The sequence below is a fragment of the Oenanthe melanoleuca genome, chromosome 1A, assembly GCF_029582105.1.
Source record: "Oenanthe melanoleuca isolate GR-GAL-2019-014 chromosome 1A, OMel1.0, whole genome shotgun sequence".
Lineage (NCBI taxonomy): Eukaryota > Metazoa > Chordata > Aves > Passeriformes > Muscicapidae > Oenanthe > Oenanthe melanoleuca.
In genome coordinates, this window is record NC_079334.1 from 38,902,072 (window position 1) to 38,928,698 (window position 26,627).

Here is a 26,627-nt window from a genome sequence, read left to right on the forward strand (position 1 = left end):
TACTTTTAAGTGAAATCATTTATTACACCAATCTGTTTATAGGAGGTATATATATATTTTATCATTAAGACAACTTCAATAAAATGACTATCTACAAGAAGGACTTTGATTGTTTTATTTTCATGTCACCATACATGAACAAATGAATTTTATGTCTTATTAAAACATTTTACTCCGTATCAAAAATGTACACATTTTAATAACCATTGCTATGGTCTGAAGGTATTTTTACATTTAATTCATTTAATTTAAAAAATAAGTGTAATTTCCTTGCTGTATGTGTTACAGTGTAAGCTTAAATCATTCTATACATAATAAAAGTTTGTGTATACAGATAATTTTTCATGTTGTCACATACCTTCATGTCTGAGACACAGGTGGGGAATTTGCATTTCTTTTTTGCCAAAGGTTAAAGTACATACTGATGTGAGCACAAAGCAACATTTCTTAAAAACAAAACCAGTTTGAATGGCACAAGAGTTAGCATTTTTATAAATTAACAACCAGAGTTCTGCATTATGGAAACAGGTGCATGAGATTCCAGTACTTTCCTTAGGGCTTGGCTCGCTGGAAAAAAACCTGTGAAAAATTATTTTTTTAAAATTAAAACAAAGTAAATGCAAGATATGGAATGCTTGAGGTGTAAGAGAATACATTTGACAGAGCTCATTTCTGTGGTTAACGTACTGGTCAACACATTAAGGATGTGACTTGTGCTATTTGTTTACATCACACCCTCAAAAATGATGCATTCTGACACTCTCTGCAATTATAGCATCACATTTCAGCTATTAAACAAAAGCCACAAGAATATCAAACTACTGAGATGCAAGGTGCTAAGAATGAGTGACAATTTTATAGATGTAGGTTTGTTGTTGTTTGCTCTATCTTTCCAATTAACTGCTTTACTACTTGGAGATTCCCAATAGCTTAGAAACTACTAAATAATTCAATATTTTGGCTTTACTTATATTATGACTGAATGGTATGGTAAAGTTCAAATAGAACTAAAAGCTACTGAAAGAAAAAAATCTTTATACCTTTAAGTAATTTTTAAAAACTTTAGCATCAGGCTGCTGAAGTGCTTGACAGAATTCCTATAAGAGAGAACAAAGAAATAACTAAGAAGTAACTAAATGAAGCAACAAAACAAGCTGAGTTACATTAATATGCAAAGCTATTGATATTAATTTGTATTTTCCCTAATGTACAACTGAAGAAAAGCATGTTATGGATAAAACCTTGTAAAAGGCCATGATAGGCCAAATGCATTCTAGGGTGAAAAACTACTTGTTTGGTTGGGGGTTTTCTTCAAATACAGGATATCTGATTCACTTTTAGCTGAGGAGATAGAAACAGGAATAACTACAAGGATATCTTCAAGTTAAAATTTGAATTAAAGTAGGAAGATTGTTTAGACAGTTACATGTACTGAACTTTTTTTTTTGTTGTTGTTGCAAGGTACCCTTGCAGTATCTTTACTCCTTGTGATACATTAATCCTATTCTCATATGAAATAACTGAGTAAATTTTACTGTGGGATGAAAGGATGTTAACTTAGTAAATGTCCATTTAACATTTATGATTGTTTAAGAGTTTTCCAGATATTCTTTTAGGAACTCCTACCTGGATGATCTCAGGAGCTACTTGCAAAGAAGGCAAATACTCTTGCTGAAGATACTGAATGCACTCAGGACCCTAAAGAAAAGCAGTACACATTTTTTTACATATGGAAAAATCACAGTCCCATACTGTATGTATGGTGGTCTACAACACCATTTTACAGTAAAAGGAATGTTTTTCAAATGTTTAAGTTATTCTCAGCTGTTAGCAAATAAAAAGATTTCTCAATCTTAGCACTAAAGGTTCGATGGCAATTTGGTATCTTTTGTTACATAGAAGAGAAATGCACTAAAAATTGCACTTAAGTATGAATTATAATAGAGCCAAATATGTCAGCTGTAAGAGATAGTGAAATTAGAGCTGCCTCTATAATAAACTGACATTTGGAAGAAATAAAATGATTGGGTATTAGCATTTTCCTACTGCTTTACCATACTACTCCCATTGCAAAATTCAGTAGCAAGATGAACACAGTATTTCTCCTCTTTATGTAATCTCAAGCAAACTAAGCAATAATAAAATGGAATGTCCAAACCTTTGAGCAAAACAAACATTTTGATTAACACTTCAGTTTTTGTTTTTTTTACCTATATTTATCAGTTAACTTTCAGCACAGGAGGGATTACAGCACAAGCTGGCAGAATAGAAACATAACCCAACAGATCTACCAAGGGAAAGTGAATCAACTTTACTAATTCACGTAAATTACCCTGGAACTAGAACAGCAACAGAGTCAGCAGATTTTTCTCCTTAATGAGAAATTTAATTTTGCATTACTTTATCAAGAGGTAGAACTACTGGATCCTGTATCCATGCAAAGCATTATGATCATCGAGTTATTTTATATAACAATACAGTAGAAATTCATCCTAGTAAGTACCTAACTTTTAGAAATTGATAAAACCACTAGAAATAACTCTGTGACAGCTACTCCCTGTGAAGTATGAAGCTTACCCTTTTGAGATGAATTGTTTTTAATGTCACTGCACATTCTGATAAAGCCTGAAATGTAATACAGAGCATTAGGCTGTTGCATTGGTCTACTGGTTCACTATTCAAAGCTAAAGAGCCTAATGAGGCCCAAAACAAGGGCTAGTTCATGCCATTATCCCTTAATTTTCCCCTCACACAATGCCAAGTCTTGACCTTCCAGGTTTTGTTCCACTCTAATCAGAAAAACTTCTGCACAGCCGAATCAAAAATAAGCTAGAGAACAGCCCAACTCTGTGTGTTCACTTTCACTGAACATTAGTTAATAAGTAATGCAGGTCAATGTTAAATACTTAGATCTCCAATTGATTTTGAGTCTAGGTAAACTGCAGGATACACTACCACAATATTCAATAATTAATCATACAGATATCTAAATGAAAAAAAAAAAAATCCCACAAAACCTATAGGATTTTATTTCTGAGATGACAATCTTTAATAGCCCATGGCTATTTTAAGTTTGTTAGCTGGAATCTGCCTCACAGGAATGAACGCAAAAAAATCATCTATAATACACACCAGTACTGTCTGGGCATCTGCTAAGTCAAATGTTTGCTTCAAAGGTGCTAAGAAACATGCAGGAACAATGTGCTTGTAGACAAAGTCTGCAAAACCTACTGGTCCATCTTTACCTCCTAAAAAGAAAAATAATATTTCAAGTTCTATTATTGCTTAACGGGTAGTAGCAGATGGAAAGGAATTCTGGAAAGACATTCTTACCCCAGAGCTCCACCAACTTAGAAAGAATAATAAAACAAGTCTTCTGTGCAATAGGATCTGGGTAATCCACTGCTCCTTGAATGACAGTGAACAACACACGTTCCACATTCTCTGCACCTTAAACACATTGAAATGAACTTGTCACTTCAAATTGCAGCCTAAAATGTTTTGGTACTCATACACTATTTTATATAAATACTGACCTGGAAGACATGCTTCAACTTCAAAATAGCTCTTTTTTGCACAAATCTCAAATATTTTTGGGAAGTTTCCCCTACGATGCAAGACAACTCTTATGTAGGTTATAATTTTTTTTAAGTTTGGAGATTTAAATTGCCCTTCTGGACTTTAACACACAAAGTAAGGGCAGTACTTTGATCTGTTTACAAATTTTGTGCTCTCTTACCTAAACTTGGAAGAATTAATTAAAACTCAGCAGCACTGAAGTAGTTAGCTTATCTTGCAACATATGACAAGATATTTTTCACACATTTAAAATTTCTGTGCTGCATCTATGCTTATTTGTTTCATTAGTTTAAAAATTTCTTGGCCCATCACAACTACCAAGTGCCTCTCTCAAGAGAGCTCTCAGTACTTAATGCTACTTTTTCCTTTCCCAGCAGTATTACCACCATTTTAGAATGGGGGAAAGGAATTCTGAGCTTCACTTATCAGGCAAGTCACTTTAAACTTTCTCACCATTTTGATGGAATTCAAACAGAAAGAATCATTTAAAATATCAAGCAACTAGATGTCTGACTTCAAAGTCCCACTGTGAAAAAGAACCGATTTCCACCTGGCCAGTAAATGGGAAGAAAATCTCATAACTACACATATACTAAGTCACATGATGCCTTCTACCATAGATAACAAGATCAGGCAACAGTAATAAAAGTTTACAGGATTTACTGATATGTCCTTCCAAAACTAGACACAATGAATAGTGGCAGCTGTGAGTGGTCTTGCCCAGCAGTCTAAACACTGATATACATTGGTATATATTAGATGATCTCCAATTCACCAGACAAATACAATGATACATGAAGACTGACACACTGTTCTTGTCCTAACAGGAACAGTGATCACATTAAGCTGAAAACATCAATAGGAAGAATATGCCTATTATAGCTGGATTTCACAACCCCAAATTCTTCTGCAGCAGCTAATTTGAACCAGGCAAGCTGAAGACAGTATTTCCATTAATCCATCCTACTGTAAGATAGTTAATAGTACTTGCCAAGATAGGCTGGTAATTTACTTAGATGAAACGTAGGTGAGAATAACTATAGTACTATCCTCCGAGCAACTGAATTCCTTACCTTGATTAGCTATGACTTCACTCATTCCACTGCCAGTTACTGTCTGCAGAAAAGCAAAGTAACTCCTCCGTAACATTTGTTTCTCTAAAGCAGCAGACTGGTCATTTTCTTCTGCTGGAAGGAGCAATACCTCAAAAATAGCATGAAGTAGCGGCATGAACATCTGTTGCAGAAAAGGTGAAACCTGTGTCTGTGAAGATCACAAGAGGGTGTCAGCTCAAAAAGAGAAACTGAACATTTAGAAGACAAAAATTGAAGGCTTGTTAGAATTCTCAGCTTGGATTCACTTTTCATATTAGCAATTTCATGTAATTACTTATAATACAGCAAGTTGCATCAGGGTCACCATGAACATTACTGCATCTTGACTTACACACCACCTATCTTAAGACTTTTTGCACAAAAATAATTAGTCCTGTCTAGACTAATTTTATATAGGAAAAGGTTTTTCAGGATTTTTTTATCCTTCTGTTCAGACAATTTCAAATTTCCTGAAATACCATCTCTAAGACTTTAAAACTGGCAACAGGCCAGCTTTTATAGAACTTTTCTTTAAGGATTACTAAAGGTTTTCCAACTGACATTACAGAATAAACTTGTCACAACACTTTTTGTGAGAAATGTATTCAAAGGCACTAAATTAATTATGAATTGAAAAACTGAAGGTGTGTGCTATTCAGTCACGTTAGAATTTCACAGAAAGTCAACTCATGTTAATTTCCTAATGCTTAAGCAAGATTTTATCTTTTAATGTCTCTTTACTATGCCTTTTAAAAGTATTCAAGGTGAGATTAAAGAAGCTAGGATCTTTATTATACCATGTTATAATAACAATAGTACTGTATCATAGAAACTTAAACATTACACCTGAACATGGTATTTGTCCCATCTTGCTCCTGTGACTTTTTTCTTTTACCTTCCTCATCTTTCACAGACTATTTTCAATTATCTATGTTATCCCCAATATGAATCTGTATGTCTCCTTACACATATATTTGATATTTCTGTATCACTATCTTTTGGAAATCTCATTATAAAAGATGAGAATTTACTTCAAAGCTTGTGTATTTGTAAGCTAGTTTTTAACATTAGCTTAAAACTTCAGTGGAGGGCATGAAGCTGTGTCAATAAAACAAATCTGTGCTGCAAGTAGTATCCAAAAAATTAAACACAATAGAAACATTTAAGACTAATCAAAGAAAAAAAAAAAAAATAATCAGTCATTTAATCACTGTGAGTCCAGCAATGTATGACTGTGATCAAAGAATGTTTCCCAATAGCAGCCTCCAAAATACACTTATTTTTAGGTTGGGTTCTAAAACAACTGTTTTTCTGGAACTAGAAAAGGAGATCTCTAAGCAACACTTTGATCCTCAAAAGCTTATACTATATCATACCTTAAACTTAGCTGTTATTTGGTTTATAAGAGGAATGAATTCTTGAAGATCTTTTGCTTCACAATCTTTAAGCATGTGTTCAGAGGCAGAAGGAATGAATGGAAGAACTTCTTCCTCTAGGCAAATAATCATGCGGTGAAGGAAAGTGCGGACACCACTTCTCAGAACTTCCTTTTGTAATGGACAGCTGAGAGCTGGCAGAAATGTTTGTAAGCAGTCCAGATAAACCTCTGAGCATCCACACTGTTTTACAGTTTGCTTATTGCTGAAAGCCTTGCTGGTTCGGCTGTAAAAGCACACATCAAGTTTTACATAAGCTCACGTTTCAGTACAGTGAAGAAGCAGTAACACTGAGAACAAATGCTTTCCAACCCAGGCACTAAACTACAATACTCCATTTCATGAAATGGCGAGCCAGACAGTAGAAGTAATGAACAAAATATTTTCATATGAAGTAGTCTCTCTTTGGCAGTTTTGAGAATGAAATTCTAACAATTTACCAACAACATATGAGTAGATTAGGTCCATAAAATTATTTGAGCAAGGAAATAGATGCTGATTCATTATGAAGCTAATCAATATTCTCTGTATATACATTCAAAGCAGATTCTTCTAAGAGGACTTATTTTCTCAGCTATCACAAGAAGTTTTATAACCACTCATGATTTTCTAGGTCAATAAAGTAGAAAGCTCATTCCTCCCAGTAAGTACTTTGTATTTCCCTTTTACTCAAACCAGAAACGGAGTGTTACTGTGCTGTACCTACCTAGCAAACCCAACAGCATGATTGAGGCAGTCAGCCAGTGCCATCTGTCTGTCCTCGTCTTGTGCCATCATCAGTTTTTCTAACAATATTTTGAACTTCTCCATCAGCGGAGTCAACAAATTCCTCATCAGAACCTGTTTTCTTTCTGCAGAGTATTCGCTGTTAACTATTAGCACTCCAGCTGTTTCATAAATGAAAAGTTGATCATCACTGCTTAACAGTGCCTGGTAGCCATTTTCCTAAAATGGAAGATAACAGGCATAATACACTAAGTGTCCGCTATCAAGGCTGTCTTCTCAAAATTTATAGCCTTCCATATACACACCCAGCTCTACTGTACACTCCCAGAAATCCACAAAAGCAAGATTATTAGAATTAGTTACAAAAGTAAGGTGTACAAGTGATCTCTCACCAAAAAAGCAAGGTAATTATTTTTGCTTAAAGTCTGCATGTTAAGCTTACAATTCAGCAAGTACTCAGGCACACTGGTAAGTGCAAACCTCACTCATTATAGAAACCTAAGACAAATACTCACAGGAGGAGACAGTTCCATCAGGTCTTGTATTCTGTTTAGAACATCTTCAATAAAGGGATTCATTTGCTTACTGAAGTAAAACACAAGTACATAACACTACTTAAAAGCACATTCATTTTTACAGGTTTCAAGATATTTTAAGATGGGACTTTAGATGCTAAACTGCCTTCTCCACATAGGAATTCCATTTAAATACCAAAGCAGTGCTGCAGAAAAATCTGGTTAATGGATATGATGCTAGTGGTAGGCCAAATAAATGCACCGCATTGTGGGAAATAGTTTATTTCCCTAGTTTTTAGAAAATATGCATAATTGCAGTGAAGCATTTTGAACAGTTGAAAAATAAAAGCACACTGAAATCTGAGCTATCTGCCTCTAAATGAAATACATGCTTGCGAAATAAGACCAACAGGACAACACTGTTCAGAGGTCTCATACACTGAGTAAACTTCATATATATATAAATTCTAAAAATATAACTATTCAAAATTTAGTTAGGGACAGGGAAGAGTTAATCTTGAAAGTCTCCAGATCCACTCACACTCAGCTCTGCTTGCTGAGAAAAAGTAGAAAAGGCATTTATATTGTTGGTCAGTTTTAACATCTGATCAAAATAAACTAGGCAAATGTATTGCACTTCTTTGTTCTGTGACAAATATTTCCACTGCTACCTTAGTATTACAAAGTAGAACAAGTGCTAAGAGCACTTTATTGGTATTTTACTTCACTGCAGTCCACCTGAAGCCCAGCCTGTTCCAATGACAACTGGGACATATAGAAGTGTTGTGTGTAGTAAATTAAGTGCCATTTGGATACATTTATTTACTCACTTAAGAGACTTGACAAATCTGGAAAAGAGGTAAGCTGTTCGACTCCGCACTTTGGGACTTGTATGACGAAGACCACGGTGATCTAAAAATGCCATCTGCAATCAATAAAGCATCTCAGTCTTAGAATGCCTAAACAAGGCAGCAGGGAAATCTAATTATCCAACAAGTTAAGAAACCTAGCTTCCTTAGGGACCTTCAGAGAATAGGAAAATTTCCTGAGTCTAAAGAACTTATTTAGTCTCACCTAGTTAAAAATGTAAACGACATGAAACTTACTAGTACAGTTGGAATGTGCTGAGGTTCAACAGCAAAGAATTTTTCATATCTAACCACTGTTTCAAAAAATTCCAGGGTCACTGATGTGTGTTGATAGGCACTAACACCAGAAGTCACCAGCTAAAATAAAAGCATTAGCAAGTTAGTATTTTAGATACTTATAAAATCTAAGTGCAACATAAGTGACATGCTGGTAATTAAAAATGAGCCATCTGAATTGAAACATTCCAGTCTTTAGTGGCACTTTTAAACAGCTCTCAAGATATACTTACAGTTCTCATCATGTCTTGCAAAGCTGTAGCTTTAGTAACATCACCAGAGAAGTGAGCACCATGAGATACAGGAAGAGCCTCAGCCAACATATACAGCAGCCTTATTGCCACTTCTACTTCCATAAATCGTGTAGTCTGCCAGTTCCTAGAGAAAGAATATGAAGATCAGGTTAGTCTTTAGTACCTTATGAAATAATCACAATTATACCATGTTAATATTTTCGTTTGAGCCTTCTTCAGATGCACAGCATAAAAAGAACAGATTTAAACTAAGGAAAACACTGGAAGGCCAAGCAAGTTATACAGGATGCTTCTAAGAGACTTCATCCTCTAAAATACCACCTCTCATCTGATCACCACCAACTTTCTTTTACCAGTTTCAGCTTGGAAGCTACAGATTTCTATTGTGATTATTTAGATACAAGCCCATCTACATGACATGAGGACAAGCCATTCAGCTTCACATAAGAAGAGGCTCAGTTAAGGTAAAAGGTAGCCACAAACAATACTGAATTTCTATTTGTATACACATAACTCTTCTCCTAGCCAGGGAACTAGTAATGTTTCTTTACTTGTGTGCAGTTTCCAGGATTAGATCTACTATTTTTTTTTTACGAAAATACACCACTTAGATTTTTTTTCCCTCCATCCAACCTTATTTTTCTGATAAAAATAATGCATAATATTAACACCTCAAGGAAACTCTTACGAGATGTGGCAAAGTGAACACCTCTCCTAACAGCTGATGCTACATGGATTAAGTGACAGAGATCAAGAAACATGTCTAGGAAAGAAAAGCTGCCATTTAAAGTAACAAAAAGAAACCTTTTTCTTTCCAAGGAGCTGAGTAACAGATTATATGAAGTCATATTTAGATTTTAAGAAGCTCATTCTGCCAACCAACTTCACCCTGCTGCAGCACACTTTCACCACAGACTGCTAGTTTACAAAAGGAAAATAAAAACCAAAGCCCAAAAAGGCATCATACAAAACGAGCTATAAACCCCAACTTACTGAAGTGTAGTGTTAAAAACTCTGCGGACAGATGCCAACAGTAATTCTGGTGAAACCTGAGCAAGTCTGTCCAGCAACAGTTTCAACTGTTTTCTGTACTCCACAAACATTGCTTCATCTTCACCCTACAAAAAAATCACATCAGTCAAGTCCTTATTTTCATGTTTAAATTCATCCACAACCATTTTAGACAATTACATCTAAAGCAAAAATATGTACATAGATAAACCAGTCTAGCACACTCAGACAATTCAATAACACTTATCCAGTGCTCTTGCAACATAACAGCAGGCTCCTTTTATGGCTGGATATAATATGTTGAGATCCACTGTATTCAGTCCAAAAACATACTAAAAAAGCTTTCCAAAATGAAAACCAGCCAAAAGTACAAGAAAGAAAATGCTCTTGGCAAAGCCTTATTGACCCCATTCTTAAAAATTGACTCACTCCTCAAAGCCATTCTTTCTTAGCATCTAGCTTAGTTTTAAAATTGGACTGACAACACTTATGATGGACTGGATACAGTGTAAGTTAACCCTTTTCAGACTACAGCTCTCTGAACAGCATAGAACAAAGTAAGTTTGTCTCACATAATCATCACTGTTGGCTGACAGATGTTAAGCATGAAAGGAAAACTAAATCAAAGACTTTACCCCATCTTTAGCTCATTTTTTACCATCTCAAGCTCATGCAGCATGTCTTTTCACAGTTTCATTACACAATATTTCTCAAGTATTTTTGCAAGATAGAAGTGATGTGCAGAAACATGCAAATTTCCACTGAACTAGCCAACTCAACAGCTATGTTTACTTATCAGCACAACTTATTTGCCTAGGGATAGCTCTGTACAATCACACCCAGAAATACTCTTAACTCAGTTGGCTTGGATATACCTTTACTGTGTTGTTTTGTCCCATGCAGACATGCCTAGAAGCTTTCCATATAGGAAAAAAACTCAGCCTATGGACCCTTGCTTCCTACCTTTAAATCTTTAGTTCATGAAAAACAGATTTTAAGTGTGAGCAAGTTTTACTACATACAATTAAGTTGAATGTGTTTGTTTATTCCTACAACACAATACCTCATTTTCAAAATTATATTCTTCATCATATGTCAACTTCTTCATAACAGCCAACATGATTGCCTAGGATAAAAACAGAACAGTAAGCATAGAAGCAGACAAGTTAGAAGAAACAACCATTAAAAATACTACGGGCAAAGAAAACATTGAAGCCAGCGTTATGTTAGGTACAAATAATTTTAATCCCTTTTGAACTATTAATTTCAGAGGTTTAGCAGAAGTTAACAGTCCAAATCAAAAATAGATTATATCCAAACAATACACAGATGTTATTCCAGACAGAGAGCACAGACATTTTGGAGCTCTCAGTCTCTGATAGTATTGTCTAGCTTTATTTCCTGCTTGCAACTTGTGCTGTTCAGTTCACATTGAAAACAATCAAGATGACTAAACTAGATAGAGGAAACTAAATAGGTTGTCCAAGATATTATTTTAAAGGGATAAGTCAGCTTAGCTGTAACATCAACTTCTCTAATAGCTCACAGTAATTGATGATAAGCACACCAATCTCTAGTCAATAATTATTTTGCCATCTTTAATATTGCTGTTTCAACTTTGCTTCAAGAAACAGTATACTATACTGCAGTACCTATAACTACTATCCATTGCATGTGGTAAACACTTCTGATTCAAGTCTTTTAGTCTAATCATTATCATCAACAACAATAGAATACATCATTTATATATTTGGTATGCCATCCTTAATCCTGCAGAACAAAGTTGCAAAAAACTTCAATTATACCTACAAAATCCTTTTTACATAAACTACTAAGTCTGGGAGAAGGACTGGATCCAGCTGCACCTAGACTCCTCTCTGAGAAGTTCAGAAAGCAAGGGGGCCCTTTCCGCATTCAATGGGAGGGTCTCTCTACACCTTATCCATAACTTTCAGTAGCAAGTTGTCAGATCAATTAAAGCAATGAAGTGCAATATAACCTTAATAGAGACTGTTGGTACATCCTAAAACAGCTGTAAAGGCTTGACCTTAGCTCTACTTTAGCCTGAATGAAACCAAATGAAGCAAAAAACCTTTAGAGAAATAAACCATAATTACTATTTTTCATTTTAACTGCAAAACCTGAAGTTCATCAACACGAAAATGGACTAATGATTTAAACCTAGGTTACTGAGTTGAAATTCTTGGTCATCTTGCAGAAATAGATACTTTGACACAAAGTGTCACCATGACCTGTGAGAAGTGTCTGCTTTTCTGTAAGGAGTGATAGTTAAGAAAAAATAATTGCAAAGCATTTTGCAATATTGTAGCCAAAAATGCTTAGAAAGACCAGACATTCTAAGTATTAAAATTGTGATCCTGCTGATAAGAAAAAACCTTGGAACTTCAGAGGCACAAGAAACAAGCCCCTTTTTTTCCTGTTCAAATAATCAACAAGTTGAAAGTGTAAACCTTAAAATGCAAAACTTTAAAGGAATGCTGCTAAACACAAAATTTAAAGCTTAAGACAAACAACAGTAAGATTTAGACTATTTCCCATTACTTTCTTATTATGCATTGGATGAAAGAAAATAATTTGCTACAATTGTTTCTCAGTTTAACACAAATCCTCAGTAAGTGCTCAGTAAAATTTTGAAATATTTGCAACACGAAAATTTCCAGTATGAAAGCAACTTAAACGTATTTCAAGACAGTAACAGTATTTCAAGTAATATTCCAACTTTTAGTGTCTTAAGTGTACAGCAGTGGTAATATAATTTGGATCTAGCTGTAAGAACAAAGGACACTCACAAAAATAAAAAGATTCAGTGTTATTATCAAAGTTCTCCTTTTGTATTACCTAATCCAATATAAACAGACATTAGACAAAAGGAGATCAAGATACTCCATACCACAGCTATTCAAACTCAACTTTTCATGTTAGAACAGGTACAGAATTCAGTTTTCTTTGTAAAGGAAAAGGAACCACACCTGTTAGCTGCATGAACATACAATACAACTGCACCAATGTAACCAGTTCAATATCCAAATCAGTACATCTACATTGGTGCCGACTGGGTTGAAAAATCCATTTAAGTTCACTACTTCCAAAACTGGACATAAACTTTACATTTTATATATAAACTTAAGATTATCTAATTGAGTTTAATGTATATTTAATGTAATGTTTAACATATAACTGCTCATAATTACAACTTATCTCAATTGTTGCTTCTTTTTTAAGTTAACTTACATTATTAAGAGTAATATTTATGACAATCCTCCTAGACCTCCTTCCAATCCTTTTGAATTAGGGCAGGTTTTAATAAAAATAAAAACTTCAAGGAAACAACCCTTCCATGTTGATTTAAGAATATTCTTTGAGGAGTATAGCCTGCAGAGCAGCTTGCCAACATGCTTAAGGATTGTTTGGGAAGATCAGCTCTAAAATAGCTTTCATCTTCATACACAATTCAGATTTACTATTTAAAGAAACAACTGTAGTTACTTAGCAAAAGATCAAACAATGTCCTTTTAGGTGTTCACTTTTAATTACTGTCACATACACAATGAGGCATATAAATGAAATATTATTTGTTTCAGCAAAATGGAATATTCAGATCTAATGTGTTCTTTAAGTATAGAATCTGTAGTAAAAAATAAATACCTACCTCTACATTAGCTTTTTGTTGGTCTGAAAGTGCAGAAAGCTGAAAAATAAAATTCAAGTGTTATTTTTTTGTATTTGTATTCTAACTCCTCCATTACTGTCTAAGAGAAAGACTTGCTTTTATATCAGCCAAATGATCTGCCTTTCCCCTTATCACAAGACTTAAATCAACTCCTTCAGATCTCTAAAGAACACTACAGAAATAGCATGAGCACAGGCATTAAAGAAACAGAATACTAATTATTCAAAAAACCTATTTTCAAGTCAGTTTCCACAAAGTATGAGACATTTCACACAAAAATCTAATTAAATCATGTCAGAATTGGTGTTAAATTGAAGTCAGACATCTTTACTTGTTTCAGGATGTGAAGGTAGTCGTAACAAAAGCCAATGATGTTAGAAGAGATGTCATCATCTTCGTGAATTAGAAGTTGCAACATCAGGGCCACTTTTGCTTCAATAGCTTGTAGAGTGTCTTGAGCACTCTTCATATCACCAGTTTTTATCAGTTTAGTCCAACTAGCTATTAATGCTTGTCCCATTCCATTGACCAGCTTAGAAAATCTGGCCAGAAAATCCACATCGTCCTCCTGCAAGAAAAGACACCTGATTAAAAATACTAACAGATCTTATGTTTAAATAAACACAAGACTACAGACTGTACTACCCATGTCTAGTATGTGGAATTAAACCAACACTTGTCTCCCAGCTGGAAACTACCAATTGCCTACAATTGGTTCTTTTTCCCCTGGGAATGGGGAAGACAAAAAGTTAAAGCAATGCCAGATTTGGCTGTCCTCCATTACACAACAGTAGCTTACTTCATCTCTTCAGATTTGTTTGTTTCTCTCTTTACAGCAATAAGCAGGTTCAAAATAAAAGCAGCAGCACATGCCTACCATAAATTTTACGCTGCAAAAGAGAAAAGTCTTTTAGTGGAAAAACTTCAAAGAATTACCAGCTGCAGTTCACTTCAGAAATACTGATAACAAGTACCTTTCAGTACTGCCTGTAAGAGTGAGTCAATATTAAAAACTTCTGTCTTGCTTTGCAGAAACACATTGATCAGAATCTGGAAATACCCCTAAAGCAGCCACCTCAAAGAGACGTTTTGGTCTCTGCCGTAACCACAAAAGTGAGAGAATAACAAGCCTACCTAAGAAAGACTGACTTAAGATTTTTATTAGTAGGAATACAAATTTGACAAAGGTTTCAAAAGTAAGAGGTAAAAGCCTTGCAATCTAAGAACCACAGCTTCATAAGGACTGGTTGCTCTTTCTCCACAGCAGGTAGTGAAGAGCTGTTCCTTACACATGGCAACAGCCAGGCAGTGTGTGTTTAGTTAGTAGGTATACTTTTCCAGCTTACAGATAAGCATTTCAAGCCTCATGTTTGATGGTACACACACGCAAAACAGACTATGTGTCCTTAAGAAAGCTCCTTCCCCTACCTAATTATGCACAGAATTTTTTAGGGTGAAACATTAGATCAGCTGTCTCAGCTACAATACCTGTTACAGAATCATTCAGGAAGGAAGATTCAAGACAAGGAAACGAAGTATTAACAGAAAGCACAACATGCTTTAGGAGAGGAACAGAGGAGTTACATAATACCTTGCCTCTAGAATGAAATCCTGTGTATTCAAATTTATAATGAACATTAATAACAAGCTCTTAAATTTAAGCATGGGAAAACTGTAAGAAGTGTTTGGCTTTGATGCAGAAGCAAAAGTACTTCCCTCTAATCTACGGACTGTTTTATAATTTTCTGTGCATCTGCTTATTTAAGAACTGTCAGAAACCTATGACTCATTCCGTTGTCATATCAAATCAATACACAAACCTGATCAATACTGAAGAGGCCAGCAGACTGCAATACTTGACATAAAGACTCAACCAGTTTTGTTTTATCAATTGGGTCCATTCCCTTATTTACAATTTCAAACAAACAATCACAGGCTTCTTCCCGAAGAACTTCCACAGACATGTGACCTAGCAGCATATTTATAAACCTTTGGAGAAAAAAAATTTAGTTTTATATGTACAAAGTAACATTGTAAAGAAGCTTTATAATATTCGTGTGCATATTTACAATGACTTCTTTTTACATTCTTTTTCTACTGTACTGACAAAACTCAACATTTTATGCATTTTAAAGAGAACAGAGCAAACTGAGTAGTGTTTAGTTTGGCCATTAAATCATCCTGGCTTGCAAAAACAATCACTCTCCTAAAATTCCAAAAATAGAATTAAAAATAATCTTTGAAGAATTTATATGTATTTCATTCTATACAGTCAGCACTACTAAGACAAATTTTGCAAACCTCTTCCATCAAAACCTTCTTACCTTTCATTAGCTATCAGGCTCAAATCTATCCAGGATACATAAGCTCCAACTACTTCAAGGCACTGGCATGTCAACTCTGAGTTATTATATTGATAATTTTGTAAGATTTGGTACCACGATTCCACCAAACTTGGAATGCACTGTTCCCTCATAGTATCTTTTAATAAGGTGTTCCTACGAGCCTCCTATCAATAGAGAAAAAGGATACAATCTTGTCACAGATTAGCATCTTGTCAAATTAGTAGCATTTTTGTATCCACTGCCAGACATCATGTCTCATAGCAAGATAAATAACTCAAATCAGAAAATCAAAGAGAATGTTTTTTCCTTTCCAACAAATAAAACCAAAATAGCCTAAGTTTTCCCTTTTATTATCCACAATGCCCAAATACTAAGAAAAAAAAGGCAGAAAAAGAAGAGTAGTCCTCTAAATCATTAAATTGACTTTTGATGTTAGGACTCCTTAAAACATGCACTACAAAAATTAACATTTTAGAATGAGTATCAAGCTAGCATTACACTGGCAAACTTGGTTGATTAATTTTTGTTTGCAAGCTTTCAAGCAAATAAAAAAAGCTGAAAAGCATGGAATCATAAAAAGCATTAAACAACAAAGCTAAACGTAATATTTTGAATTTAAACCCCCTAATGTGTCTAAGGCAGAGTTGCCACAGGAAAACAAGCATATCTAAAAACCTTCTTCCCTAACTAAAGTAAGAGAACCTCCTAAAATTTTAAAACATGTGTTAATGCAAAATAATAACTTGCCTCTGATGTATGAACAACATCCCGGTCCACGAGCTCAGCATCGACAGCCATTAGGATTCTGAGGTACATATCCACACCTCGTGGATTAAGGTCAACTACTGACAGAATGTCAAAAAAAAACTTGGGCCATTTTGTGAGATATTCAGTAACAAAAAGCAATGCAAAGACTTGTGCTGCTTTGTTGCGAATAAAAGTCTTCTCAGGCTGGGGATTCAGCATCTGGCAGAAACAAGACATTTCATCTGTATATTCTTAATAAATTAGAGAAGAATCTTATGGGTTTTTTGATCTCTCTGTAGTAGTTAATGTACTAACCCTCTTCCTGGCTGAGATCAACAAATAAACCCTTACATTTCCAAGGAATTTGAAGAAAAATTGGCTAAATTGTCATGCTACAGGGAAAATGTTTTCTATGGGTGATACAGTCCTAAGCCTTTTATTCAGTACCAAGACATGAAGTGTATTAGTCAAAGACTACAAAGTTATTTGTCAGTTTGGTGAAGGTTGCAGTCCTGTAGCTAGCTTGTGCCTGTGTTAAATGTTAGTGCTAACAATAGTAAGGGAACTTCCTAAATCTAAGGGGGAGGGGGAGGAAAAATCAGTCACATCCAATCTCTCCTTTCCCTTTTATAAACTCCTAAATGGAACAGTTTGCCACAAGAAAAAAAAAAAAAAATAATCCACTTCATAATGATCTGTTCTTTTTAAAGTCCTATTATATTCCATTTCCTACTGTTAAGTTTTCTATGCAACAACTATGTTAATCTTCAGTCAGAAGTGGAATGACAGCTACATAATGGCAGGTACACACAAACCAGTGGATGATTCTGCTGACTGCAAACTCCTGGGTGGGGCTGCTACCACAAGTTCAGCTACAGTAACTGATTCCACAAGAAAGAATAGCCCATACTATGCCACTGTACTAACAAAGGAGCAATAAACATCTGCCAGCATTTTAAGTAGACAAGAGTTCACTCAGTAGGGTCTTAGAAAAAGAATTAGCAAGCCTGCTCCTCCTCCAAACATTCAGGAACCTGTTTTATACCTCTCTAAAGGGGAACTCTCAATACACCTTACTTCACACATAATTGATTTAACCACAATTACTATCTGATACAAGAGCTAGATATACTTAGTAGTAAGTTCAGGCATGGACTTCTCTATAACACTTGATTTAAAAATTCTCTCACAAATCTTTAACAACCAGATACCAAGAAAGCCTAACACCTAAGACTGCTGTGAAGGACATACATACCTGTGCTTGCAGCCATGTTATGAGTGTTTCCCTAATTAGCTGCTGCTGGACTTCAGTAAGTTCAGAGTATCTGAAACAAAAAATACTGAGGTCAAAATACAACTGTGCTTCATGACAAGCACCAACACTCAGTACAGCAAAAATTTCTTATTTGTTAATGTGGAGCATTATGTACCATACCAGTAAAGCAAAAAGGAAGTTTCTAGGACAGCAATTTACAAAGCTGTTTGCATGTTAAAATTTTGACTCAAAGGCAAAAATAATAAAAAAAAAATTTTACCCACAGTAATGGATGGCATTTTGAAGCATTACTGCCTCCTGTATTGGAGTAGAAGCTTGAAATTTTGCAGGAAAGCTGGTCCATCAGAGATAGGACTTATGACCCTGATAAAAATACATATTTAACCATAGGCCAAGGGGAGAAGAGACATCTGTATATGCCTGAACTTGTTTCCTACACATTGAAGACTATCACTACTGAGTACAAGAAGTCCTTCACTAATCTGAGCTACGCTACATTTACTATCAGACTTAGGTCAAAAAACCCAAGGAAGTAATTCTGCTTTGTGCCATCCATATAGTCCTGGCAAATTGTGACATTATATCCAGCTCACCTCAACTACAAGCCATACTTCTGCCAGGACTAATGAAGCTGAGATTACTCTATTGCAAAAAGACTTAGCTATAGGTTTGTAGAGTCCCTAATAGGAATGACTGCTGAATGGGACTCCAGTGTTCCTGTCACAGCCAACTATTTATTAAAGAGATGAAAAAAAACACCCCATTGAAAATGTTTCAAGGAAATAAGTAGCAGGAAACTAGAGAAAACATACTGCAGGAAGCAGGTGACAGGAATGAAACAAGCAGAAGAAAGTGGGCAGTGAGGTAAAATTAGGTAAATATAGTCTTTAACATTTGCACTCATACCAAACTGTAAAAATCAGTCACAAAACACATCTTATTCCTATCTGAACTCATGACCTGTTCAGTATATTACAAGCAGTGATAATGACATTCAAAGATTCCATGATGCTCAATTCCAGACCAAGAGAGCCCAAAGTGAAAAAGAACTACATATAGTTAAGTGCAATGACATGAATATTATTAAAAAGTATTTTTCCCTAGAATTATAGAATTATGAAACCACCATTCAGTGAAAAGATTAATTTATCAACATCTCTGCCATGGTTATTGAATGAATAGGGCTCTGTCTGAAGTCCAGAACTCAGTACAGAGTATGGCTGAAAAAAATCAGTGAGAGCACAGAGTAAGGCCCAAATCTCCAGACAGGAATAGCTAAGTTTCAAGCAGTCCTTGTTGGGCCATACATAGATGTTAGACTAGCTCAGAACAGAGCACGCTGCTCAAAACCTCTCCAAGGAAAAGGCAAAATACACAAGACAGCTCTCTGCATCAGACTACAGACATCTCATCAATCACAACTAGGCAACAGATACCATTTTAAGTTTATCTGCAAGCAGAATAAAAAGGGAAAATTAAATAGACGTATATGGATGGTATCAAGAAAAATTACTCACTTGAACTTAACTTGATGTTCCAGAACTTGAAAGCAGAAGAACTTGATGTGATCATCACTAGAAAAGAAAATTATGTTACTGGAAGCAGTATGGTACACATTTCCGTGAAGAAAAAAATTCCTCAAATATTACAATCAGATTGCCCCTTTGGCAACAGAAAAAAGCAAACCTGCTGCTACTGCTACTTCAAAGCAAAAATGACAAATAGTGGAGCAGTTAATCCGGTAGAAATGAACAACTGTTAAAGTAATATTTATGTTTGATACTCGTTTTTTTTTTTTCTACAGCCATCTATTAGTTACTGTTTGATTTCAGTAGTGAACAATCAAAACTTCAACACTTATTGTACCCTGCCCTTACAAAAACCTGTCAGACTTCAATAGTATCTTTGAGGCCCACTACATGCAAGCTGTACTTTGCATCTTAAAAATCAAAGGTAAAGACAAACTGAGGTATAGATGAAGCATAAACATTCCATATGCTGTTATCTAAGCTGCTTTTTCATCTTATCTAAAACTTGCAACAATTATAAAGTAATTTTAAAGATAATAATTTCTAATCTTCATGGTTTTAATTACTGTATGTTCTGATGGAGTCCATAGTTTTGATAAATCATTTACAAAAAAGCATTCACTATAAACTACTGCTGTTATTCAGGAGATATGCACCCCTCAATTCCCTTCTGTATTGAATTATTCAGTAAAACAGTGACAACCTAGTATTTTTGATGTAAATACACAGCTATGTGCAAAAACAGTAGTGACTACACACTCTTTGCATCTTGAAAAATGGGATGGCCTACTCCATAGAACAGGGAAAAGGAACTACTTATGAAATTACTGCATATAAAGTCTACAGTCTCACAGTGGGCAATTCTCAGCACTTCTTTTACCCTGGATTTCAAAAACCAGCAGGCCTTAGGAGTTTAATTTATACATTGCTCTTCCTTGAAAGGCATTATACAGAGGCCACAGATCAACTATGATACTAAAAACAGTATGTAGACCATACTAACTTTCAACAATTTAGTTTGCCTATTACGCTGCACAGCTAAATCAGATCCACACACATTACTAATGAAAAGAAATTATTAGTTACATTACCTATATATACTCTGAGCTAACGCTTCTGCACAGACTTGCCAAGCATCCTGAGATATCTTGAGCTGCTCAAAGTAGGCTAGTGCCTGCAAAAATCGAGGCAAGTTTCACTTGAAAAAGAACAAAGCACATAGCAATACATTTCATTCACACTAGCCCTTGTATTTCAACAGCTCTTCTTCAAAAAACCAATGCTATTTGGATACAATCCAATGGCTCCCTAATCACCTTAACACTAAGCAGGCTTTTTCCAAACGCCAATATCACAGGCACCCATTTCTACTCCATATTCAATTTTTTTGTTACTTGAATACAGATGTCATAGAATCAGAAGCGTTGAGGTTAGATGGAACCTCCAGAGACACAGCTGACTACAGCAGCTTGCTCAGGGCCTTCCCATTTAGGTGGAAGCTCACATCCAAGTTAAAATTCCTTCCACAAGTTCTAAAGAAGTGGTAATTGAGATTTTTCACTGAAAACAACTCACTATTTTTGTTGCAGCACTTTGCTTGTGTTCAACATCCCAAGTTCACAAAACATTCCAACTCTGACTCTGAACAATTATCAGTTTTTGAATCTTTTACAGAAATCGAGAAAACCTCTACTAAATTTAAAATAATCACATTACTTATAAGGACTTCTAAACAGCATTTGACAACAGTTAATTTTATTTAATTGCTTTAAGGCTCAGTGTGGCCTGTAATTCAGAACAGTAAAGCAAGTTTTGAAACAGAGATTAGATTAACAACATTATTTCAATTCTATGAATGCATGCAAGGGGGTGGTTTAGCTGTTGGGTATTTTTAGTGGCTGCTTTTTGCATTACTTCATAAATGTTTAAATTTACCAAAGTCATCTCCCAAAGTAATTATTCAGAACCAAGACCTAAAATAAGAATTCACTTCCTGTAGTTAGCAGTAATGATTTTCTTATATTTAATATATTGCTTTACTAGAAATGGTTTGATACTTCCCTTATGTCTTACATGATAGTGGAAAAGGTAGGTCCCCTTCTGCTACAAAATATTTCAAAACTGGGCAGACTGCATAGTTAAAAGGTCAAATATAGAAGCTTCCAATTTTAGTAATATTCTGTTGACAGATCACTAAAAATTAGCTATATACATCTTTTTAAAAAGAACAAATGCCCAGAACCAAAATATTTAAGTTCTTGGTATTAACTTCTAGTAAAATCTTTCAGGAACAAGGATGTTATCTTGTAGACAGTTAAATCAACATGATAATCCGTTGGCAGAGATAATTACTCAATAAAGTTACATAAATAATAATGTCTTTTCATAGGAACATCTCTTATGCAGTAAATGTTACTCTCATACTATGGTTGATTTCTGAACCTACTTTACAATAACACAAGCTTTGCTACAATTAAACTCACACATTTCAATAAAAAGACACTAGACCTAGATAATCCACTAAAATTATGGTTAAAAACCATCTAAGAATCAACAGGCAAATTTCAAGCAAATTGTTTTCTGTGGCTGATTTTCATACTATGAGAACCTATGTAAGGAGTCGAGCAACAAGTACAAAGAACTGAAAAAACTTAAACAGAGTCCAGAAAAATAAAGTCTATGCTTATTAAGTGCAACTGAAGTGTAATAGAATTGATAATAACACACCCCTCAGCTTATACGTTTGCAACATGACTTTGTTTTGTACTTGCCACCACAAACCCTATGCATTGGCTCACAAAACAAACTCAATAAACCCCCACAGAACATGAAAACATGAGATTTTTGCACTGCAATACCACCTCCAGTTATTAGAGAGAAGAGGAAATTCATTACATACTCTTTGTCTGAAGTCTGCATCGGCATTTGGGTTGAGCCCTAAAAGGGCTTGCTCATCCATCTCTATTGCTATATTCGTTGTTTCCTGTTCCTAAATGCTTTGCCCACTTCTTCTAGAGGGGAAAATACTATCATCTGAAAAAAGAGAAAGAGAAATTTTATTTCCTCAGCTAGAAAAATTAAAACCAGAACAGCAATAATGACACAAGTTGGCCCACAAACCTCAAATAACGTACTCCAACTAAACATGGATGCACACACTTCCAATACAGATACCAAAATTCTAAGTCCTTTAATCAACTTTTCACAGTACTGTATTTCGTACTGAATAAGGAAACTTTAAAGTCTCTATATATTTCAATTCTCTTGAAAAGAGAACTTGGTTAACAGAAGGATGGAATTATGTATAGTATTCAGGTGAAAGACTTAAATTCAAATTTCAAGCATGAAGAAGTTTCAGCAAGACATGATATAAGCATAAATCTACTCATTAAATGAAAGACCATTTTTTTCCCCACTTATGAAGTATTTCCCGTGGTGGGGACAAAATTATCAAGTCTTTCTTCTAAAGCAAGCACATACAAGTGTCTTAGAAATTAACCACAAAATACACCACACTGAGTTGTTAAAAGTTTCCTTTTCCTATAGATGGGTGCTGACTTACTAGCAACAATTTTTATTTAGAAAATTCAGTATAAAATTAACAAGTGAGCTGGACAAATGTTTTAAAGATGGCCTGCCTCTATAGGCTGTTCTGCAATGCTCTAGTAAAACACAGAGAATTAAAAATAAATAAATAAAAATTTCTCTGTCAAATATTAGGATACTGTTAATAGCAAGAGGGAACAAAAACCCATCTATTTTTCAGATCTCTGCCCCACCTCCCCCCCCCCAATGGTAGCATAATTAATTAGGTCTGAAATCAGGCCTTGTTACATAAGTATGTAGGAGGTAAGGGAAAAGAAGAGACGAGAGGAAGAGATGAAATACAAAGGAGCTGTGGTTTGAAGCTGCCTACATACCCATAGGCAGAACTTCTAATTTCTTAGTATTGTCTCTCATGCACGCTCTACTGTTCACCCTCCCCCACGGGAAAAAAGGTGGCACAGTGACAAGCAACAGCAAGCAGAATTGAAAAGGAGAGCCCAAAATTTAACGTGGTAACAGACTTCTATAATAAAGTCAAGACAGAATACACTATGCCAAAGTGCATAATGAAAAGCAATTTAATAAGTAAAATTGAGTTCATACTAAAAAAATTTGCAGGTTTTAGCAGCATAGAAACCAGAAAGTCTGGAACAAAGTGATGACTCCTGGCAAAAGAAGCCTCACAGACTGCCTTAGTCACAGTGATCCCCCTCAGGGCCAGAATCTTTAGGGATTAAACTTGCTGTGCTGAGTCTTCTCCCTCTGCATCCCCAGCCCCCAATCTGCTTCCCCAAAATCAACATCCAAAAGAGCCAGACTAAAAAAAGGTGAAATGCTGCAGGGAAAATATTGTTTTTAGGTTTTGTTTTTTTTTTTTTTTAATAGCATCTTTTGATTAGAGTCTGGTCCAGAATTACACAATTATTTAATATACAATGGCATTTTTTATATATTTACCTGCTGATATAAGTACATTACTATCTTTTGGGCAAATGACTTATACCTGGGTGACAAATTTTGCTAATAAAAATAACATGACTCAAGCAGGTTTTCTTTTCACTTGTTAATGCTAACAGCAATGCAAATCAATTTTACAAATTTTTTAAATGCCTCACGTGTGTGCTTCAACTTCTATCATACAGCCTTTTCTCAGTTTCATCTTGACCAACTCTAACAGACAAGTAATGAGATAAAATACTTGAATGAGCCTCTTGAGAAAACTAGTAACTTTTCATGCCTCATGGTTTTACTCAAGTAGGTAACTTTTCTACCACAAATTTAATCAGCCAGTTACACTACAAAAGCAAAACTGAGTGGTGATTTTAATAGTACTAATAATTCACAAAATGCACTGCAAAATGCATTTAGCTATAACATCAAGTATGCCATTAAATCAAATTGTATTTATAAAAGCAACTTATAACAGTAATAGCAAATATGCAGATGTGCAGAATGTACTGTCATATTTACTCAGATGTTTTTTTTGTTAAGCAGTACACCATGGCAGGTGGCAAACTCATAGTAACTAGAAGGATGCAGTTCCTTACCAGTGAAGTCATACAGGCATGTCCCATAAAAAATTACTCCTTTTCCTCTACTAAATACTTGAAAATGCATTGATAGTAAAGATTGTTTTCATAGTGTAAAGGAGGAGGAACAAAAAAAAATTCAACCCACTTCAAGTGGGGAAGACTGCCCAATTAACAATAAACACGTGGTCAAAGCATGCAACTTCGATCCAGATATACCCCAATAATGAAAGTATTCAAAGCATTTTAACTACAGATGCTAACCACGGGAACAATCAGCAATTATAAAAAGCTTCATTTTCAGCAGTCGTTTTAAGTATTTACAAGATGTGACAACACAGGGGGAGCCAGTGGTGTGCCTCATTTGAATTTCCTCAAGTTTTCTCTCTAATAAAACAAAGATATTAAAATTCATCTTTTACAATCTCTTTTGCGGTTTTGCTTGGTGCAAACCCTGGGCATATTTACAGCTCTTTGGGCTATAGACCCTTTACACTGACCTAACACGCGGTTAAAAGCCAACAGCTGTGTAACTACTGCTACTTCGACAACTTTTCAACTGCACTAGGACAGTTTTTCTTTCTGGAAGTGACATTAAGCGTCAGTTTCAGGCACAATTTTACTGGCAGGAACTCCCGGCAGGGAGTAAGGCCTCTGGCTCGGTCAGAGCCCGGTCTCCTGTGGCTGGGAAGAGCCGACACCGCTCCGGGCTGGGCGCCCGGGAATTCGCAGCTCCCCGCGCCCAGCTCCAGGCACAGCCATCGGCTTCCCGTGAAACCGCTCCGGTTGGAGCGCCCCAGCCCCACGACGGGGAAGCACGGCTCCGACCACGCCGCCACCAGCGGAATATGGAGGTGCGGGGATGTCCCTCCCTCCCCTCATGCCGCCGTCCTACGATTTCTTCCTTCCCCCACCGGAACCACAGCGGATGGACAGCCACCAAGGCGATATCTCCGGCGAACAGAACCGCATCGCAGACTACAGCGTGCATTAGCAGAGAAAAACACAGATGTTTTTCGTGGCACCCGCAGGGCGGGACCGGCGGGGCCCGGCCTGCTGCAGCCCCCGCTGCCCCCATCAGCGGGGCCAGGCGGAGGCAGCGCTGCCTCCCCCCTTCCCCAGAGCCTCACGGCTGCTGGGGAGACGGCCCGGGGATGAGGAAACCGGCAGGAGGACTCGCAGGAGCCCGCAGACACCGCCAGCTCAGCCCACACTGCCCCTTCCCCCCCCGGGCTGAGTCACCCGCTCCGCGTGTCGCGTCCTGTCCGCGCCCCTCCGCCCGTACCTTCCCGGTCAGGGCTCCATCGCCGCCGGCTCCCGCCCACCCCCACGGCTCCGCAGGCGCCACGAGCACAGGGAGCGGGCCGGGCCCAGCCGCGCCGCCTCGGCTGGCGGCGGGAGGAGGAGGAGGAGCAGCAGGACCGCCCCTCTCCGCCAAGCCGGCCGGCCGTGGGGCACGCCGGGAACAGCGCGCAGCCTGGGAACAGTAGTCCCACCCCTCCGCCTCAGTACCGCTGTAAAACCGAGCGCACTGGAGGAATGAACTAGAGCAGTCGCGGCTCGCCCCCCTAACTGCTTCCAGTGTCTGCAAATCGTGCTGTGTCAGCGGCAGCGGGGCGGGGCTGGGCCGCCGGGGCGAGCTCCGCAGTAGGGGCCGGAGCGACCTGCTTGGGGACGCGCACAGGGCAGGGCCCGGCAGGCGTGGGCTTGTCCGTAAGGAGCGATCCGGCCGTGTCTGCACATGTGGCACTGGGCTGCTGCGCGCGGGGCTCTGCACGCAGTGCCGCGAACGGGGCGTCACCGCACCCCCGCGTGGCCGTCGGGGCCACGCTTAAAACCGACCCAAACGCAAGCAACTGCATTACAAACCCGTCCCAGCCGCTCTGCTGTTACGGTATCTTTCAAGGCAAAACCCAACCCACTCCTGTCCCGTGGCTACGGCAGCGCAGCTCTCTAAAGGTGTGAGGCGCCCAAAAGCTCGAGAGAGAGAATTGCTTGTCCTGCCAGCAGAGCCGCTGCCCGCTCACGGGCCCCGGCGGAGGAACGAGCGCCCGGCGGGACCAGCCGCTAAAGAGAGGCATCCCATAGAACTGAGTGCGTGGGGGGATCCGCAGGGGCAACCTCACGGTAACCAGTGATCTCGCTCTCCCAGAGGATGACGAGCGAGAGACGTTTCCCCGATAGCCCTCCGCTCCCGGCTACCG

General features: G+C 37.1%; 1 protein-coding gene across 1 annotated transcript; it reads right to left on the reverse strand.

Annotated features, from left to right (window-relative positions):
* XPOT (exportin for tRNA) lies at positions 1–26,203 on the reverse strand. The gene is made up of 25 exons (XM_056511410.1): positions 25,709–26,203; positions 22,248–22,381; positions 20,440–20,522; positions 19,337–19,393; positions 17,799–17,868; positions 16,544–16,762; positions 15,776–15,960; positions 15,272–15,440; positions 13,783–14,019; positions 13,431–13,469; positions 10,824–10,886; positions 9,743–9,867; positions 8,729–8,873; positions 8,457–8,576; positions 8,181–8,275; positions 7,351–7,420; positions 6,816–7,054; positions 6,050–6,335; positions 4,653–4,842; positions 3,334–3,450; positions 3,133–3,248; positions 2,578–2,625; positions 1,627–1,698; positions 1,041–1,097; positions 1–579 (listed from the first exon to the last, which is right to left on the reverse strand). The coding sequence occupies exons 2-25, from the start codon at positions 22,305–22,307 to the stop codon at positions 553–555; spliced, it is 2,889 nt and encodes a 962-aa protein (XP_056367385.1). The 5' UTR covers positions 22,308–22,381; positions 25,709–26,203; the 3' UTR covers positions 1–552.
* Positions 26,204–26,627: the final 424 nt, after the last annotated feature.